At 56.3% G+C, this 17893-nt stretch overlaps 6 protein-coding genes across 6 annotated transcripts; 3 read left to right on the forward strand and 3 right to left on the reverse strand.

The window, feature by feature from the left end:
* Window positions 1–7: 7 nt before the first annotated feature.
* On the forward strand, window positions 8–2559 carry L226DRAFT_518390 (uncharacterized protein; the record flags this gene model as incomplete). The annotated part of the gene is made up of 2 exons (XM_067678546.1): window positions 8–1249; window positions 1312–2559. The coding sequence occupies 2 exons, from the start codon at window positions 8–10 to the stop codon at window positions 2557–2559; spliced, it is 2490 nt and encodes an 829-aa protein (XP_067542894.1).
* Window positions 2560–3710: 1151 nt separating this feature from the next.
* L226DRAFT_518391 (Ribonuclease/ribotoxin) lies at window positions 3711–4282 on the forward strand (the record flags this gene model as incomplete). The annotated part of the gene is made up of 5 exons (XM_067678547.1): window positions 3711–3753; window positions 3812–3884; window positions 3933–3963; window positions 4027–4156; window positions 4221–4282. The coding sequence occupies 5 exons, from the start codon at window positions 3711–3713 to the stop codon at window positions 4280–4282; spliced, it is 339 nt and encodes a 112-aa protein (XP_067542895.1).
* A 312-nt stretch (window positions 4283–4594) lies between these two features.
* Window positions 4595–5264, reverse strand: L226DRAFT_22812 (uncharacterized protein). The gene has a single exon (XM_067673061.1). The coding sequence runs from the start codon at window positions 5093–5095 to the stop codon at window positions 4637–4639; it is 459 nt and encodes a 152-aa protein (XP_067542896.1). The 5' UTR covers window positions 5096–5264; the 3' UTR covers window positions 4595–4636.
* Window positions 5265–5863: 599 nt separating this feature from the next.
* Window positions 5864–6691, reverse strand: L226DRAFT_518392 (uncharacterized protein; the record flags this gene model as incomplete). The annotated part of the gene is made up of 4 exons (XM_067678548.1): window positions 5864–6016; window positions 6067–6450; window positions 6499–6612; window positions 6662–6691. 4 exons carry the CDS (start codon window positions 6689–6691, stop codon window positions 5864–5866), a joined length of 681 nt encoding a protein of 226 aa, XP_067542897.1.
* A 226-nt stretch (window positions 6692–6917) lies between these two features.
* L226DRAFT_22942 (U3 snoRNP-associated protein Rrp5) lies at window positions 6918–12229 on the forward strand. Its single transcript, XM_067673073.1, has 14 exons — window positions 6918–7224; window positions 7274–7396; window positions 7446–7850; window positions 7901–8128; window positions 8184–8597; window positions 8649–8990; window positions 9040–9245; window positions 9308–10145; window positions 10197–10258; window positions 10318–10513; window positions 10563–11444; window positions 11502–11655; window positions 11710–11926; window positions 11980–12229. Exons 1-14 carry the CDS (start codon window positions 6991–6993, stop codon window positions 12107–12109), a joined length of 4431 nt encoding a protein of 1476 aa, XP_067542898.1. The 5' UTR covers window positions 6918–6990; the 3' UTR covers window positions 12110–12229.
* On the reverse strand, window positions 12153–17320 carry L226DRAFT_556194 (uncharacterized protein). The gene is made up of 9 exons (XM_067683112.1): window positions 17033–17320; window positions 16373–16941; window positions 16166–16321; window positions 15991–16096; window positions 15721–15932; window positions 15496–15663; window positions 14632–15443; window positions 13071–14569; window positions 12153–13023 (listed from the first exon to the last, which is right to left on the reverse strand). Exons 1-9 carry the CDS (start codon window positions 17188–17190, stop codon window positions 12327–12329), a joined length of 4377 nt encoding a protein of 1458 aa, XP_067542899.1. The 5' UTR covers window positions 17191–17320; the 3' UTR covers window positions 12153–12326.
* Between the last annotated feature and the right edge of the window lie 573 nt (window positions 17321–17893).

The following is a 17893-nucleotide window of genomic DNA, read 5'->3' on the forward strand; positions in this document are numbered from 1 at the left end:
TCTGCCCATGAACCCGTACTTCTACCCCGATGACCCCCGCCGCCAGCGTATCTCTCTCCCGCCCCACCTCCAGCCCTTCCACCAGTTTCCACCAGGCTTCGCTCCCTACCCCCCCTTCCCCCAGCAGCCGCTCTCGCCCTTCCCTGTATCTTATCCCCTCCCCCCCGGGCCCTATCCAGGACAGCTTCAGCCTCCTGCGTTCGTCCCCATGCCCCAACAGTATCCTCCTCTCGACAGGCCAATCCCACAGTCGCTCCTCAATGACCCCGCCTTTTCTCCGGATCCGCGTTCCAACCCCCACTTCTTCAGCATGAACGACCGAGAGGAGATCTACCCCGCGAGCGTAGCAGATAGCCTTTCAGACTACTCCCCAACCGTCGCTGACGACGAATCCGAGGTCGACCACGCCCATCTTCCTCCCCGCATGCGCATCCTTGGCCCAGAGCCTCCACTGCGCGGTCACGCTCGCTCCCAATCTACTCCGTATGCATCTACCACCTCTCTTCCTCAGCAAGGCCTCTCGCGAGCAAGCTCTACAAGAGTCATTCCCGTTCCTCCTCCCACATCGCGACCATCCACCCCAGGCTCTCATCTCCGCAAGCGCTCTCCAGATGAGCCCCGTGCAAACGCTCCCGCCCCGTCACCAGTCTACGCCTCCGCATCCCTGGCCGCGCAAGAGATGTGGCAACCACCCCCTCCTTATTCTGATTCCGACACAGACTCGTATTCCTCATCTAATCCGCAAACCCCTGCTGGCACCCCCACGTCTTCCTCTTCTCACCTTCCCAGAGACTTTAGGAAATCGGCTGCTCCTCCGCTCCCAGAGAAACGGTCCCAATCCCATTTACGACCCGAGCCGGTTGCTAGCTCTACCAGCGGACAGGTTGCCTCGCAACCTGACAATAGCGGCAAGGTCAAGAAGGCAGAGATCGTTCTGCGCCCACCAATCAATGCACGGAACGCGTCTGCACCAGAGTTACATCCCCCGCCCCCCGCTGTCGACCTTCCGCCTCGACCATCGACCGTGCCTATTCCTGCCGAAGCTGCCTCTGCTCCGCCACAGCCTCGGAGACGGAGTAGCAAGAATCCTAGCATCTCTACGCCTCCTCGTGATCTGGATCGCATCGACGAACTTGACGAGTCTGATCCCCTTGGCTTTGCCTGGCACCACGGCGGACCGTACGAGGCAATCGCCAAAGCTGCGCCTGCCCTGTACCCAGACGCTGTTCCGACACAGAAGCGCACGCAGGTACGTCGGGTCCTCGTGTCTCATTGTTACAGGTAGCCTAACTACCATTGTCCGATATATAGTCCTCAAAGCGGAAATCTGTGCAACCAAACGATATCTCCCTCGGTGTCTCCCCTGGCCAGATCTTTCCCTCTTACTCTCAGTATCAACCGCAGAATGCAGGCCACGGCGTGCAACGGCAACTGGACCCGAACGTACTTCCTCCCAAGCCTCCTGCCGAGGATTTCCCAGTGGGCTCTCCCCCCATGAGTCCTCTCGCGCTGCCAGTGCGACGGCACGCTCCTCCGGCGGGTCAGCCTCCCCCCACGCCTGATCAGTACAATAACGTGCATATGAACGCCATGCGTGCAACGCCCGCTGCGCGTGCCGCAGCCCTCCCAGAGCAAGGCTCTCGGATGCACCAGCAACCTCAAGCCCAGCAGGTACCGCCAGTACCTTCTCCTCAGTATGCCACCCGGCGCTCCTCTCCACCTGCGCCCGCCGAGACTTCACAACCATCACCGCCGCTGACGAATCCTTACTCGCCTGTCGAAACAAGCTTCAGAGACCAGCGGCCAAGTCGACGCGACAGTGCGCCGTCAGGCTCTCGTCCGATCTCCACGGCGCAGCCACGCGGAGACCTCCCACCATCCAACCTTGTCCCCATGCCGGACATCTCGCTGCCTCCAAGTCGCCAGGACAAGCCGCCATCTCTTCTTCCTCGCCATCTGCCCAAGAAGCTCGTCATGCCCGCGCCGCTGCAGCAAAGCGCGCAGCAGAACCAGTATCTGCAGCCTGGTCAAGCGCATGTCGAGATTCTTGCCCAGCGTCATGGCACGTCCGTACCTTCTCCCTCACGGTCTCCCGTTGGTTCGCCGCCTTCTGTCGCCACCGCCCAGCAGCAGCAGCATCAGCATCCACAGACGCGCGCACAGGACATCCCGATGAGCCATGGCCCGAAGCTTCTGAGAAAGAGGCATACCGTGGGTGGCACGCAGCCTGACGTCCCTGCTGCGTCTTCGAACGCGACTGCGGCGATGTTTGCTGCGCGCGTGCGGTTTGCTGAGCCTCCAAAGGAGGAGACGAAGGAGGAGCGTAAGCGGCGCGAGAAGGAAGAGGCGAAGAGGCAGAAGGAGCAAGCTAAACTCGAAAAGGAGGAGGCGAAGCGCGAGAAGGAACGGTCGAAGGCGATGCCGCGCGATATTCCCTTGCAGGGCATCTTCAAGCCCGACTACGTCAAGGAGGCCGAGCTTGCCCGTGACCGCGAGATGGCGGCGCAGATGAGTAGCTCGAAGTCGTCGGCGGGTAGGAAGCTGAGCAAGCGCCGGTGAGTCCCCGTCTGGCGCCGCCGCTGTCGCGTCAGGCGAGCTGTGGCTGTTATTCAAGTTCACCAGGGGCTGCGTGCTGCGTGCAGGCCAGGATTCTAGGGAGCCGTCGCCTCGCAGCCCCCCGATCCTTGGGCCCCTTCCCATTCTGCTAGGTTATTTCCTTCACCATCATCTTCCTTCATTGTGTATCGTGTTCTGCCCCAAAACCGTACCGGACAGTATTGTCGCTGCTGTATCTGATATTGAGACCTCTGTAGTTTGTTGATCATCTGCTGTAGTCGCATCACCATATCCCATCCAGTATATCGCTCATCTACCTCGCATACATACCATAATTACCCGTTGTCTGCTCCCCCCACTAGTACTGCTCGCGCGTGGTGCCCACACCTCGCTGCTGTAGCTATCCCCCATCCGCTCAGGTTGTTGCATCTTGTCGCATCATATTATCTCATCCATGACTTTGTATGTAACATCACGATCCACGACCATTCACGCTGCATAGAACGAGCGTTACGATGTCATGCTCGCTGGACTCAATGTAAAGGGACTCAATATAAAAGGACATGGAGCAAACCTTCAATTGCGTGCACGAGCGATGTTGAATACGTCCGTTTCACTTAAGTCGGTCGCCGCTACTCGTCGGGGGTCGGAATGCATGGCTTCCCCACCTGATCTTCCGAGTCGTGGCTGATCCGTTGTTCTCGACGCGATCCTGTGATCGAGCACGGATGTCTTTGCGCGATGCTGGTTGGCCACCTTTTGGAACGTGCGAGACACGGTGAATGGTCGACGGCTGCACTCGGGAGCTACGTTCCTGCATCTGACGTCTACAGGTATGTGTTGTGCTTCTGGTCGGTCTGACGACGTCGTTGAATGCGTGTGAGCGCGGTAGGAAGCAGGTGGCGTACCGGTGAATGGATCGCCCCGTGGCTCCGTCACTGTTCGAGCTCGAGAGGTGCTTCAGTCTTGGACCATGGACGCTAGAGGTTACACGCCGAAGGATGCTCGTCTTGCCTCATAAAAGGACAGAGGATGAGCAGCGGACCACCAGGCCTTGGTCTATATTCCTCTGGAGCCTCTCGTCTTCTCTTACATCCGACATCTTCAATATGAAGTTCACTGTCATCTCCACTTTGGTCGTAGCCATCGCGGCCATGACCTCAGGCACCGCCGCCGCTACTTGCGCCTGCGGAACTGGTCAGTGCCGACCCCGCTGCGTTGGTGGTGTGAAGCTCACCTGTGGTTGACCTCATAGGCAGCCAGAGGGCGTCCTACAACGCAAGTCAGATTAGCACCAGCATCAGCACGGCTCGCGGCGGTAGCTATGGGTAAGTCAAGAATCTCACACAGTTGCACTGGCCTGACCCTTGCATCAGCGGATACCCCCACACCTTCCGCAACGGCGAGGTACGCATATTGTCTGGCAGCGCGAGGACATCAGCGCGGCGAGCAAGCTGACCGGTTCGTCAGAAAATTCCCTTCCCCAACTGCCCGAACGCTGCCTTCAGCGAGTACCCGTTGACTACCCCGGGCCCGTACCGTGGTGGTCCTCCGGGGGCTGATCGTGTCATCTATAAGACGACGGACGGGACGTTCTGCGGTAAGCCAGCGAAACCTCTGCGATGTAACGAAGTAGCTCACCGAGCCCTTGATTGTGTCCGCAGGATGCGTCACGCACAAGGGCGCATCTGGGAACTTGTTCCTCCCGTGCAATTGGACCGTTTAAGGGTGCACTGTCGTTATCATTAGCTATAGGGGGGCCGCTGGACGAAGTTGAAACGCCTGTAGAAGTCATACCACTTTGTCGGCTTGTGATAACAGAATTCTGCGTTCATGCATCATGCTTCACTCCACATGGAATTCGTTTCCAAGCGTTCGATGACGGCGTGGCCAAGCCTGATAGCTATCTGCCTGCTATCCGGCAAGTGCGATGTTCGTGGACTACGTCTGTAGAAGCTCATTGTTAGCATATCAATATAGGAACGACGTTTTCCAGAATGTTTCCCAGAAAGCCCGCGCTCTTGCCAAACAACGAAAGACAGCGGCCTAGCAACCTGGTACTTCGTGTGGATGGAGGCAGTCAACAGCCCATCGTGATTCGTGCGCCAGAGGCGATATGCTCCGAGGGCGAGTCGCCCACATGGGCACCTGCCAGAGTATGTCCACGGCCGCCGCCTAATGTTGGGTGCTCTTTGCGAACGTTCTTGATCCAGCGTCGTCTATCTCGCTTAATTTCCTGATTCCTAAGACAGAGAGCACGGTTACGCAGCACATGGCGGCCGTTCCAATCTACTTTCGTTGAGCATGTGAATGCGAAGTATCCAGTGGAACAACGAACATGCGTCTGCACATAGCTCGGAGCGCGATTGCTGACACTCACCGAGTGCACTGAGAACCCCAAGCCCGGGAGTATATAACCCTTCCGTGAATCGAACGATACAGTCAAGGTTGAGCACCAACTCCCTTGCGTTGCCGGCAGTCCCCTCCTCGACCACCTTGACATGCAGCTGTCTCCGCTTGTAGCACTCTTCGCTGCCATCTTCGTCTCGAGCGCCGCCGCAGGAGTCCTTCGAAGGCAGTCGGGAGGTTGCGAGTGTGGAAGTCAGTGATCCATGCGATGATGTGTAATTGAGACTTCGTCTGATGACGGCCAGGCCACTCCTATACGAGAAGCGATATCGTCAACGCCATAAATGAAGCGGAGGACGGCGGCGCTAGGTATGTGACGGCTCTGCCACTGTTCAAGATCTGTAGACGTTGACGGAAGAGCCTAGCAACTATCCTCATCAATATCATGACTATGAGGTTCGTGCTCGCCCTTGTCGAAGCCTTACGCGGACTGACTGGGGGTGTAGGGCTTCAGCTTCCCTTCCTGCTCAGGGGAATTCTTTGAGTACCCTTTGAGGCACAATAATGTCTACACCGGAGGGAGTCCCGGCGCTGATCGTGTCATTTACGACCAGCATGGTGGCTTCTGTGGTAGGTAGCTTAGCCCGGTATATGTTTGAACGAAACACTGACCAAACATACGTAGCTTGCTTGACGCATACTGGGGCAAGCGGAAACAACTTCCTCGAGTGCGACTTCTAGGCTCGCTGATAACTTCGAGCTCGCGCATCTATGTAGTCAATTACCTAGATCATCACAGTGCGATGTCAAACGAGGCAGAGACCTCTGTTTTCATTCACCCCCATCCGCGGAGGTGGACTCACCACACCGCAACCACAAGGGTCTGGCAGCGACACAACCTTAAGATACGCGCCCATGCCAAGGTGTCAATATTACAATGCAATCATACAACACACAATCAGTACTGGAGACGGAACATGAACTGGAAACTATACTGCTTGGTATCAGGGTCCCAGTGAGACCAGTTCCAGTAGCCGGCGTCGTCGGACTCGTCCTCGATTTCTCGCGCAGGTATGCGGAACGCGATCGTCTCGTACGGCTCAGCAGCGACCTGATTTCGTATGAGCGAATGACAAGATAGACACAGCGGGACACACTCACGATGAGATATTGATAGGCCTTGTTTGGGGGCTCCCTTTTCTGCTCCCATGCGCTCATGAAACGGCGACGAGGGATGACCCCGGGCTTGATTTGTGGCAAATGAACCTGGACCATCATGCCCTCCTTGCCCGTGTCTCTGTCCCTAACCTTCGTCACGCGATACCCTGGACGTCCAATCTTCAAGAAGACCTTCTTGTGAACATTTTGCTGTGTCGGTGCGATCATGAGCTGGGTCTCTTTGAGGTCGCGGGCAGCTCTCCGTGCGAGGTTCGTCTGGTGCTTCTTTCCTTGAGTGTGCGCAAGATAGGAGCCTTCATTGGTGTGGAGTGTCAGACAGAGACGACATTCCAGAGAGCCGAGGTGGTTGCGAAGTATGTAGGGATCCTGCGGTGGCGTCAGCAAGCCAACGTTGGGCAGAAAAGCAGTACGCACCTTCGCGAGGTCAATAGTCTCCAGGGCAAGCTTCCTCAGACGCTCTCTGCGGTCAACATTCGTCTCCGATGCCCCAGCAACACCTCCGCCTCCGAATTTTGAACCGACACGATTCTAATGAAAGATGAATCAATGAGAAGCATGTCGTGCGGGAGTTGCGTACTTGGTAGTCTGTAGAAATCCCAGTTAACATAAGCACATATGGAGTGATTTAAGTTGAACGTACCCATTTCTGAATGAAAGAGACGAAGAGATGTGATACAAAGAACTAGCAGACGAGGGGAGGAGCAAGGAGAGGTCGATCGCCACCAACCAGTGTACAGGAGCGCTGACTGGCTGCTTAGTCAGCTGCATTGCGGTGTGCCAGATCTCGATCTCACCGATCACTATGGGCGGCAAAATTTGGGTCCTCCGCCAATCCTCTCTCACTGGCCCGCTTCCTGAGCCCTCCTCCCTCTTCGTGCATCGCTGTTCTACAGCTTCACGGTAACCATGGCCGCGGGTAAGAAGCGCGTGCTGGACGAGGCTTCTGTCAATCCCAAGGCCAAGAAGACGAAGACTGAGGAGCAGTCGAAAAAGTCCAAGGACAAGCCTGCGCAGTCCGTCTCTACACTTGTTGCGGACGAGGTGGACTTCCCGCGCGGCGGAGGAACTACGTTGACACCACTCGAGGTGAAGACTCTACGCGCCGAGGCAGCGAAGGAAGCGGACAAGGAGCTCTTCGCGGTACGTGCTGCATAATGTGCGCAAGGAAGAAACTGACACAGTGCTCTAGGAGTCCTCGAATACCAGGAGCACGAAGAAGAGACGGAAATCGGACGTCCATCGTCCCTCCACGAGTGCGGCAAAGGATGGCGAGAAGAAGGCTGGGTTCCGGATAGAGCATCTCAATTACAAAGTACGTGCCATGTTCGTAGCCTAAGCTGTGAACTCACGACCTCTTCCAGCGAGTCGTAGTTGGAATGAAGATCCTTGGGCAAGTGGTCGCCGTGGAGCCTCTTGCCCTCATCGTGTCCCTCCCGAACCAGCTTTATGGTCACATTCCTATCACGCAAGTTTCCACCCAGCTCACCCATGTCCTGGAAAGCATTGAGGATGCTGAGATGGACTCTTCGGACGAAGAAGACTCGGAAGGTTCTCAGTCGCGCGTTCCAGATCTCTCCGAGATATTTCACCCCGGACAGTATGTGCGCGCCATGGTTACTGCAGTTCACGCGTCTGGTGCAAGGGACGTCACAGGATTGGGACGAGCGCGGGATGAGGTGCAAAAGGCCAGTAGGAGAGTCGAGATGAGTTTAATTCCGGAGAAGGTGAACGAGGGCGTCGCGAAGACGGACTTGCGAACAGGCTTTGTGCGTAACATGCGACTCAATATATGTGTGACGTATTCACAGCTCTACAGACTCTCTCCGCTGCCGTCAAGAGTGTGGAGGATCACGGCTACATCCTCGACCTTGGCATACCCGATGTCTCTGGTTTCTTGTCCTTCAAGGATGCACAGAAAGGCCCCTTCAAAAGCGACAAGAAGTTACATGTGGGGCGGTTACTTGATGTTGCAGTTTCAAAAATGTCCGGCAACGGACGCACATGCACCGTCTCGGTGGATACGAAGTCGGTTGCATCCGCATTGGTGGGTAATGCGATATCTCTTCCACTGGTCGCTCGTACTCATTCTCTCCGAACAGCTCACCGAAGTCAGCAGCGTTACTTCCATTGTACCTGGTTCTCTTGTACAGTGTCTCGTGACAGCTGTCCAACCAGACGGTCTTATCCTGCAAGTTCTTGGTTATTTTGACGGCACAATAGACCAGTTCCACCTTGTTTCTGGCGACCCGGAAACACACTACAAGGTCGGACAGAAGGTCAATGCTCGGGTTCTCTACGACATCAATCCATCCACACCACCGCGATTCGCGCTGTCCCTCGCTGACCATGTCGTCAAGTTTACCACAAGATCCGCGAAGTCGGATGAAACCGATACGGATCTGCGGGAAGCGTATCCTGTCGGAACTCTCCTCGAAGCCGTGAAGGTGACACGAGTTGAGAGCGAGCGAGGTCTCATCGTCGAACTCGGCGCTGGTGTTGAGGGCTTCGTTCATGTACGTGTCAGTCCTTTTGGGCTACTCATATGGTTGCTGACGCTACTGCAGATATCTCAAGTTTCTGACGAGCATGTTCCTACGTTGTCTTCGTCATCCGGTGCATGGAAGCTTGGCACAGTTCACAGGGCAAGGGTCACGGGCTGCTATCCACTTGATGGCATCCTCCAGCTATCACTACGCCCGTCGGTGCTGGCACAAAAGTTCCTGCAGGTCGCCGATGTGCAGGTCGGCGAGATCATCAAGGGTACCGTGAAGAAGCTCACAGACTCGGCGCTTTTCGTCTCCATCTCCGGGAACGTGGATGGTGTCATCTGGCCAAACCACTACGCCGACATCACGCTGAAACATCCCCAGAAGCGTTTCAAGCCTGGAGGCAGTATCAAGTGCCGAGTTCGTCTGTCACTTTCGTATGCTGAGGTTATGCTCATGTTGGCTTCAGGTCCTTGTGGTAGACCCAGACCGCAAGCGTATTGTCCTCACAGCAAAGAAGACACTGGTGGAGTCCAATCTGCCTATCATCTCGCAATTCAGTGACGCGCAAGTGGGCCTTGTGACCCATGCCGTTGTCTTCAAGGTGTCGGAGAAGAGTTTGCAAGTAGAGTTTTACAACAACTTGAAGGCCTTCGTACCGGCGCGTGAAGCCAGGTCAGCAGTTGCACCTTGTTTAATGCATCAGACAGATCCATGCCTTATGCTCTCCTCCGTAGCGAGACTGCTCTAACTTCGCTGTCATCCTCCTTCTCCGTGGGCAAGCCGATGCAAGTTCGCATTATTGCAGTCGATCCCGAGACGTCGCGCATTACGGCGAGTATTCGACAAGCGTCGGCCAACTTCAAGTCGGCTATAACCGACATCAGTGGCGTGGACATCGGTGACATTGTCGAAGGTGTCATCTCGGACATCCACAAGGACAAGGCCATCGTGACCCTCCAACCAACACAAATCACGGCTTTGCTTTCCCTCAACAATCTTGCGAACCGACGTGAAGTGTCAGTCGCTCAGCTGCGCTCCAGTCTCAAGACTGGCGAAAAGCTCCAGGACCTTCTCGTGACCTCTCGAAATCCTGAGAAGGGCTTCGTCCTGGTCGCTACGAAACCGAAGGAGAAGGAGCAACTTGTACACAAAACCCAGCTTTCGATCGATACCGTCCAACCTGGGCAGCTTGTCGGCGGGCGCGTCCTCCGGCACAACCGCCATGGTGCACTAATCAAGCTCACCAACTCCATCACCGGTCTGCTCCATCCCACCGACGCGTGCGACGACTATGAGAACAGCAAGCCATTCCCAGCGGTGGACTCCGTGCTGAAAGCGACCGTACTTTCAGTGGACAAGGAGAAACGGCAGCTGACGCTTTCGACACGGATGTCTCGCCTTTTCCCTGGTCAGGACAAGCCAATCGTAGATCCGGAGATCAGCAGCTTGGAAGGCCTCAAAGTCGGCCAGACAGTTCGTGGATTTATCAAGAGCGTGGCCGAGCATGGACTGTTCGTCACCCTTGGTCGCGACATTGACGCCCGGGTACAGATCAGGGAGCTCTTCGACGATGTCAGTGCGAGGCATCATCCCTGCAGGATCCGCTGCTAACATATTGCGCAGTACGTCAAGGATTGGAAGAGCCGATTCTCCGGAAACCAGCTTGTCAAGGGGCGTATCCTCAGGTGAGTCGATATATATCGCTTGATTGAAGCAGGCAGTTATATTGATCGACGTATACTAGCGTCAACCCCGAGAAGAAGCAGATCGAGCTGTCTTTCCGCTCCGGCGACCTCAAGCGTGACAATCGCTCGCAACTCACGCTCTCCGACCTCAGCGAAGGTCAGAAGGTCGACGGTCGTGTCAAGAGGGTCGAGGACTACGGTATCTTCATTGAGGTCGAGGGATCGAAGATCAGTGGGCTCTGCCACAAGTCTGAGGTTAGTAGCTCTTGTGCCTCCTCGGCAGTCTGTGCTCACCTTTCCGCAGCTCTCCGACAACAAGGATGCTGATGTAACATTAGCGTTACGCAGCTTCCGAGAAGGTGACAAGGTCAAAGCTGTTATACTGTCTATCGATACAGAGAAGCGCCGCATCTCGTTCGGCCTCAAGCCCTCCTACTTCGAAGAGCAGGACTTTGAGAAGGAGGAGTCCGACGAAAGGGACGATGAAGCCCTACGAGGTTCATCACCGGCGTTTGGTGTAGTCGAAGACTCCGATGACGACGAAGACGGCGCTGAGAATGACGGTGAGGAGAAATCAGGTGACGAGGTTGAGGCTGGCGAGGAGTCTAGTGAGGAGTCCGATGACGAGGGAATGGATGTCGACTTCACGTTGGACCTGCAGCGCCCCTCAGGCGCACCGAGCGCACCAGCGGATACGCTTCGACTAGACGGCGGTTTCCAATGGTCTGCCCCGGATCCTGCTGAAGACGTTGACATGGGCTCGGAGGAGGATAGTGAAGTTGACGGCCAGCAGGACAGCAAGAAGAAGAAGAAGAAGCGCAAGGAGATCGAGCAGGACCTGACGGCAGACATGCACGCCAAGGCACCGGAGTCCAACGCCGACTTCGAGCGTCTCCTCCTTGGCTCGCCCAACTCGTCATATCTCTGGGTCCAGTACATGTCGTTCCAGCTTCAGATCTCCGAGATCGACAAGGCGCGGGAGATTGCCAAGCGTGCACTGAAGACCATCAGCTTCCGCGAGGAACAGGAAAAGCTGAATGTCTGGATTGCGTTGCTTAACCTCGAGAATGTCTACGGTACGGACGACTCTCTCGAAGCGACCTTCAAAGATGCCGCCCGGCACAACGACTCGAAGACCATTCACCTGCGTATGGCCGAAATCTTTGAGCAGAGCGATAAGCCGGAGGTAAGTCTCAAAGCTCATTGATTGGGATCTTCGCATCACTGACAGCATGATGTGCAGAAAGCGGAGGAGCAATATAAGAGAACCTGCAAGAAGTTCTCTCAGAGCTCCAAAGTCTGGACACTCTTCGGCGAGCACTACCTCAAGCGCGGTATGCTGGAAGAAGCGCGCAAGCTACTTCCTCGCAGTTTGCAGAGTCTAGAGAAGCGTAAACGTGAGTCACTTGCACAATACCTTAACGCCAGCCCTGCTGATTCGTGTCGTCTAGACCTGAAGACGATCTGCAAGTTTGCGCAGCTCGAGTACAAGTTTGGTGACCCAGAGCGAGGCAAGACGATCTTCGAAGGCATCGTCGACTCTCATCCCAAACGTTGGGACATGTGGTCAATCTACATGGATATGGAGGCCGGTCAAGGGGATATCATGAATCTCAGGAACCTCTTCAACCGTGTGTTGGCCCTCAAAATGACTAGTCACAAAGCGAAGTGAGGTTTGCTCCCCACCATACAGAGATATAGATATGCTGACAACTTTGCAGGTCTTTCTTCAAAAAGTGGCTAGAATTCGAGCGTCGGTTGGGCGACGAGGAAGGTCAGGAAGCCGTGAAGACGAAGGCTATCGAATGGACGCAGCGTGCTGCTGGTATCTTGGAGTCCTCAGATTCTTAGTTTCTCTGTAGCATAGTATCTCATCCCGCATCTCACCATCATTGGTACCGACGGTCGTAAATTAGTATATTCAACGCAACTATACCGCATAGACAGCAAGGGACATTATGATACTGAGATAGACACAAACGAGGTGATGGAAACGAGTGTGCGCAAGAGGGACAACAGATATAAAGGTAGGGTATATGCCAGCATAAATACGTCGTAAAGGGCGAGGTCATGAGCGCGACCTTGCCCGTTCATGACCCAGCGAAGGGGAATCATAATCAAGGATCGGCCTGCGATTGCTCATGGAGCTGGCGAGCTGTCGCTGCCAATCGTCCAATTCACTAGAAAGATGCTCGAACGCCATCGCGTTCTCCGAGCTTGAAGTACTGGCACGGCGTTCCGAGAAGCCAGATACGGGGCGACCATGGCCGAATGCGGGCTGGTCGACTGCTAGAAGGAGCTCGATTTTGTGTGAAAGCTGCTCGTTCTCGCGCTTGAGGGTGGTGTTCTCGCTGCTGAGCTGTTCGAGGAGGGACTCCTCGTGTCCGCCACGTGCGATCACGAGTGAGTTCTGGAGACGCTCGACATCCTGCTCCAGCTCTTCGATGCGAGACAACCTCTCGTCAGACTCTCGTTGCGAGGCAATGACGTTGTCCCGCATGTGCTCGAGATCCTGTTCGAGAGTGTCTATCCGCGAGCGAAGGTCCTTGTTGTCGCTATTGAGGCGCTGGACCTGACGCTGGGCGTCCTGCAGCTGGTTGCGCAAGAACTCGTTGCTGTCATCTGACGACGGCGTTCCTCGGCCATTGAGACCACGCAGCCTCATGCTCGGCGAGCCGCGATCCATCTCGGCCTGCATGCTCTGGTTGAGGGTTTTCTGCTTAGAGAGCTCGTCCTTCATCTTCCGCATGGTTTTCTCGGTTGCCCTATGCCAAGTCAGTAACGGACATTCGCAGAGCCGTTGGCTACTTACTTGACATAGTGAACAGCGAGCTGATAGTCCTCCTCCAGTTGCTGGAGACGAGCCTTATACGAGTTCTCGGTCTCCTCCAGTTTTTGCTCCAACTCGGCGACTCGGGCGTCTGAGCCGCTGTCCACACCGTTACGGCGGGACGGGCTCTGCGTGGTACGGACGCGATCGAGTTGCGCGGACAGGGACTCGACCTGAGCATCAACATCTTGTTTCTGCTGTAACAAGGACTGAAGCTCGCGTTCAGCGATCTCGTGGGCACGCGTGCGCTCCACCAGCCTGTCTTCCAGCTCCTGGATGCGAGCAGAGGTGACGTCGTCGGCGCGGAGGGGGTTGCCATCCTCGTCCTCGGCGACGATACCGTTGGCAGCAAGGTACGAGCGCATTGCCTCCATACGAAGCGCAGCGGTAGAAGCCTCCTTCGCCTTGTTCTGCAGCTCTGTCTCCTTGACCACGAGGTCTTTGCGCAGCCGACCGCTGTCGGCAAGAGCCATGGAGAGCTGGGTGCGGAAGCCAACAACTTGAGAGCGAAGGGACAATGTCTCGGTCTCAGTCTCGCGGATCCGGTGACGTTCCTTGCTGAGCTCCTCCTGAGCCTCGTCGGCGCGGCGAGAGGTGTCCCGGAGCATATCGCGCAGCGAAGAAACCTCGTTCTGCAGCGCGTTGATCTTCTCCGTGTATCCGCGGGTGAGACGGTCCTCGTCGCTCTTCAATTCGTGGTGAGAGTCGAGCAGCTTGCCTAGACTACCGGTGGTGACGGCACGGAACGCATCCGCCTCCTCACGAGACTTAGCCCAGAAGTTCTCAGTGTCCGCGATACGCACCCGCGCGGCTTCGATCTCAGAGGTACGCGCCTCGAGCTCTCCACGAAGCTCAGCAACGTCGGCCTCGAGCTGGCTGATTTGCTCCCGAGCGCGGGCGTATTGGGCGTCGACCTCCTCCGCACGACTAGAAGCAGCTTCCAATGCAGCTCGAGTCTGATCCAAAGCGCGGATGTGCTGGTCCTGGGAACGTAGGACGTTCTCAAGCTGCGACTGGGCCTTGATGTAGTCCGCCTCATGTTGCTCGACGAGAGAGGTTTGCGCAAGGAGCTTATCGGAGGTTTCCCTCAGTCTGGCCTCCAAAGCGGCATTGCGCTCACGGAGAGCGTTATGTGCCTCGGTGCTCTGATCGTAGGACTGAGTCAAGGTGTCCGCGCGCTTGGACGCGTCTTCCGCGCGAGCCTCCGCTTGCTCAAGGAGAGTGGTCTGGAGCGACACTGAATCGTTGAGCTCCTGAATCTTGCGATCCCGCTCCGCCTGGCCTGCGAGGGCGACCTGCAACTGACGCTCAAGGTCTGCAGTACGCTCGCGTTCAATCCGGGCAACCTCGCTCTCCGACGACGCCTCGAGAGCGGCGAGCTTAGCCCGGTAGAAAGCGGCCTCCTGCACAGCACTAACGCGGACACGCTCGGCCTCCTGAACCCGGTCGGACGCCTCCTTTGCACGCTCGAGGACCGTAGTCTACAATAATCACGTACTCAATCAATCCTCCATAGCTAGCCGCGACAATCTCAAAGACGCACCTGAATTTTAGCCTTGAGCTGCTTGAGATTGATCACCATCTCGGTAACTTTTCGGCCGTCGATGTCGTCATCGTCCGCGCGCGAGGAGAGTTCCTCCTCTGACTCTGCGTAGATGAACCCTGACCGCTCAGCCTTCATAAGCGCAGCTTTCATCCAAGCCTCCTTCTTCTTGAGCGCCTCGACCTCAGCCTCCTTGTCCTTCAGATCGCGAATGAGGTCCGCGGTGAGGTTGCCAGTCGAACCAGGCTTCGCGAACCCATTCACAGTCGGAGAAGCAGGCTTGTAGAACGCATCGAGGGGAGCCTTCGAACGATCCACGACCGGGGACGGACTTCGCGCACCCAATCCATTGCGCGACATCATCACGCTCGCTAGACTAGCCTGGGGCCCAGCAGGATCATACACGTCGGACGTAGTCACACCTTGCGCAGGCGACGTCGCACGGCTCGCGGGACCTGTCGGGCTCTTCGCGCGGGCGTTGTCGGGAGATACGGCGCTCTCGCGCATAGCGACCGCTGCTTCGGTGGTCTCGGGACTGCTCTCGCCATCGAATTCATCGTCCCGCATCTTTCCTTTGCCTTTACCGGAGATAGACTGGGGAGGAACACCATTCGTCTTCTGACGCCCGGTGGGCGATACCGCTCGCCTGACATCTTCGCTATCGGACATCGGCTCGTAAGCAGGGGATCCATCGCGGATACCGTTCGGGGTGTCACCACTGGGCCGCGCCTGTACGGGCTGGGCACCGACCGACTTTCTTCCGTTTGCAGCAGTGGGAGGTGGCTTGCTGGAATCCGGATACTTGATGTGCTCTAGTAGCCCTGGTCAGCGTTGTTAGACGTTGATAAGGAGCTTGACGCTTACTCGTGTCAAGTACATGAATGAGACTAGGATCCTCCGGCTTCTGGGGGTTGAGCGACTCCCCTCCGAGACCTCCAAGTACGAACACACGGGAACCCATAGACGCCATAGCATGACCAGACCGTGGCGATGGAGCGGGGCCCATTTTCTGGAACATATACCATCGCTGGTCTGCAAGACATCGTCAGTGGACCGGTTAAGGCATCGCACGCAGTCATCGTCACTCACTGGTGACCTTGAACGCTCCCAAATCACCCAGATCCTTGCCATCAACCCCTCGGCCACCAAAGACGTAAACGACATCATCGACCATGGCAGCCGAGTGGCCTTCTCGCGGGGAAGGAATAAAGCCGATGCAAGTCAATTCGGACCAGGTCTTCGTGTTCGTGTCGAACGCCCAGGTATCGTTGTAATGGTATTGACAGTCGGTACCACCGAAGCTACCAGACCGGATTGAGCGACAGCTGTATCAAGGCAAATGCATCGAAGTCCACGCACAGAATGATCTTCTCGCCGTACGTCACACAGACATGGCTAGTCCGCTTGGGCGGCCGCGGTGATCCTTCTACGGGCTCAACAAGCTCCCACGCGGCTTTCGTCCTCACTAAGGAGAGAACGGATATTAAGACCTAGTCGGTCCAGAGTGTATGGTAGTATGGCAACAACGACTTACGTGAGTTGAGGTCGAAAGACCATAGATCGTTCAGGAACTCCCCGTCGACTTGCCCACCGAACACGTAGAACTTTGATCCCACCATGGTGACTGCGTGGCCGTAACGGCCGACTGGAGAAGGACCATAGACCGCGACCCGCGTCCACTCGCGTGAGACTGCGACAACAGATGAGACGTCGCATGTAGTACAATGTCAAGACGACGCACCAAGGTTGAGGAGATAGAGCCCATCGTCCTGCTTATCACCCGGTTTCGACTTGGAACTCGTCTTCGTGTCACCTCCCCACACAATCAAGACGCTTCCGACGAGGGCGCTTGCATGTCCAACACGGGGTGAAGGGATCTCGCCGGTCGTTTGCAGGAGTGTCGCCGACAAATCCCTCGTAGAGATGAGATAGAGGTCGTTCCGCACTGTTTCGCGCACAAGTCCACCAAAGAGGAAGAGTTCTCCCGACGTCGTCGCGTTCGTCGGTAGTGCATGTCCGTATCGCGGGAAGGGCGACGGGGACGGGGACGACGGCGGTGCCACACCAGGCTTTGGGATGGTGACTGGAGGGGGGAGTTGAAGGCGGCGCTGAGACCAAGGATACGCAGGTCGCTGTTGGTGCGGCCCTTGCTGACCAGGCTGGCCGCTTTGCTGCTGTGATGGCGCAGGCTGCGTGCTGTTGAGCCCTTGTGGCGGGCTTTGGCCGTTCGGGGGGCGTTGCGCTTGCTGGGTTATGCCAGGCTGGATGCCATTGATGGCTGGTGAGGGACTGCCCCGGCCGTTCAAACCGCTGAGCCGAGAGCGATTAGACTGGCGTCCATTGTACAACTGGGAGGTGCGGGCGGGCATCGAGAGGGAAGAAGAAGGAAGGATGAACACACCTATCGTAGCTTGTCTCCTTTGATAGCTGCTTTTGCGGCTGTTGCTGGCCCGATGGAGGCTGCTGTATCTGTGCGAGAGCAGCGCTCGCTGGTGATTGTACAGCTACTGAGGTGCTGGCCTGTTGCTGAGTATGCTTCTTCCTACTGAAGAAGGACATTCTTCTGCTGCGGCCTCCGAAGATTGACTGTATGGCTGCAGAGTGCAGAGCGACACCAGCTGAAGATGTTGAAGAAGACGGGGAGGATCGAGCGCTGCAGGCCCGCCTGGAGGAAAGTGGAACGAAAGCGGCAAAGCCAGAAGGCGGGCTCGTTCCTGGCAAGTCGCCCGTCTTCCTCACTACGCGTCTATGTAGCAACCGCCTCCGCTGATAGCCGTCCTCTCCTTCACTTTCGTTTGATACTCATATTCGTCCACATATTACATGCTTTCTGTCAGGTAGCTATCTACCTTAACGTCCACTCTGCATGGCTTGAGGTAGTCCTTGAACCGGCCAGCACGAGAGCCTGGGGAACATCAGCGTCTCCAGCTTGCAAATATGACCATCACGATGCGGAGGCAACAGAAGCATTCGGATCACTCGAGGTTATCATCTGTGGGCAACCGTGGAATGCGCACTGAGTCAGGAGAAGTCGTTATGCACCTTGCATAATGTATGGTACTGGCAAGAAGCTCAATTATATACCACTTGTTGCGCCAGCAAAACACGTCGTCTTCCTCGGGATGCCAATACCCGTATGGCCCTTCTATTTGATGAGGATATGTTCAACTGAGACAACTAGGTGCCTTGCTTCGACCACATAGGCATATGGGGAACCTTGTACGAGCCCACCAGTGAGGCATTCTCAAGCTTCAAGCTTCAA

The sequence above is a fragment of the Lentinus tigrinus genome, assembly GCF_003813185.1.
Source record: "Lentinus tigrinus ALCF2SS1-7 unplaced genomic scaffold L226scaffold_1, whole genome shotgun sequence".
NCBI classification, from domain to species: Eukaryota; Fungi; Basidiomycota; class Agaricomycetes; order Polyporales; family Polyporaceae; genus Lentinus; species Lentinus tigrinus.

Coding starts and splice junctions, on each gene's coding strand:
- L226DRAFT_22812 (XM_067673061.1), bottom strand. CDS start 5,095: ATGGCAGCGAAGAGTGCTACAAGCGGAGACAGCTGCATGTCAAGGTGG.
- L226DRAFT_22942 (XM_067673073.1), top strand. CDS start 6,991: ATGGCCGCGGGTAAGAAGCGCGTGCTGGACGAGGCTTCTGTCAATCCC. Junction 10,146..10,196: donor TCAGGGAGCTCTTCGACGAT/GTCAGTGCGAGG, acceptor CATATTGCGCAG/TACGTCAAGGATTGGAAGAG. Junction 11,927..11,979: donor ATGACTAGTCACAAAGCGAA/GTGAGGTTTGCT, acceptor ACAACTTTGCAG/GTCTTTCTTCAAAAAGTGGC.
- L226DRAFT_556194 (XM_067683112.1), bottom strand. CDS start 17,190: ATGTCCTTCTTCAGTAGGAAGAAGCATACTCAGCAACAGGCCAGCACC. Junction 16,942..17,032: donor AAGGAGACAAGCTACGATAG/GTGTGTTCATCC, acceptor CTCTCGGCTCAG/CGGTTTGAACGGCCGGGGCA. Junction 16,097..16,165: donor GTCTTTCGACCTCAACTCAC/GTAAGTCGTTGT, acceptor TTCTCTCCTTAG/TGAGGACGAAAGCCGCGTGG.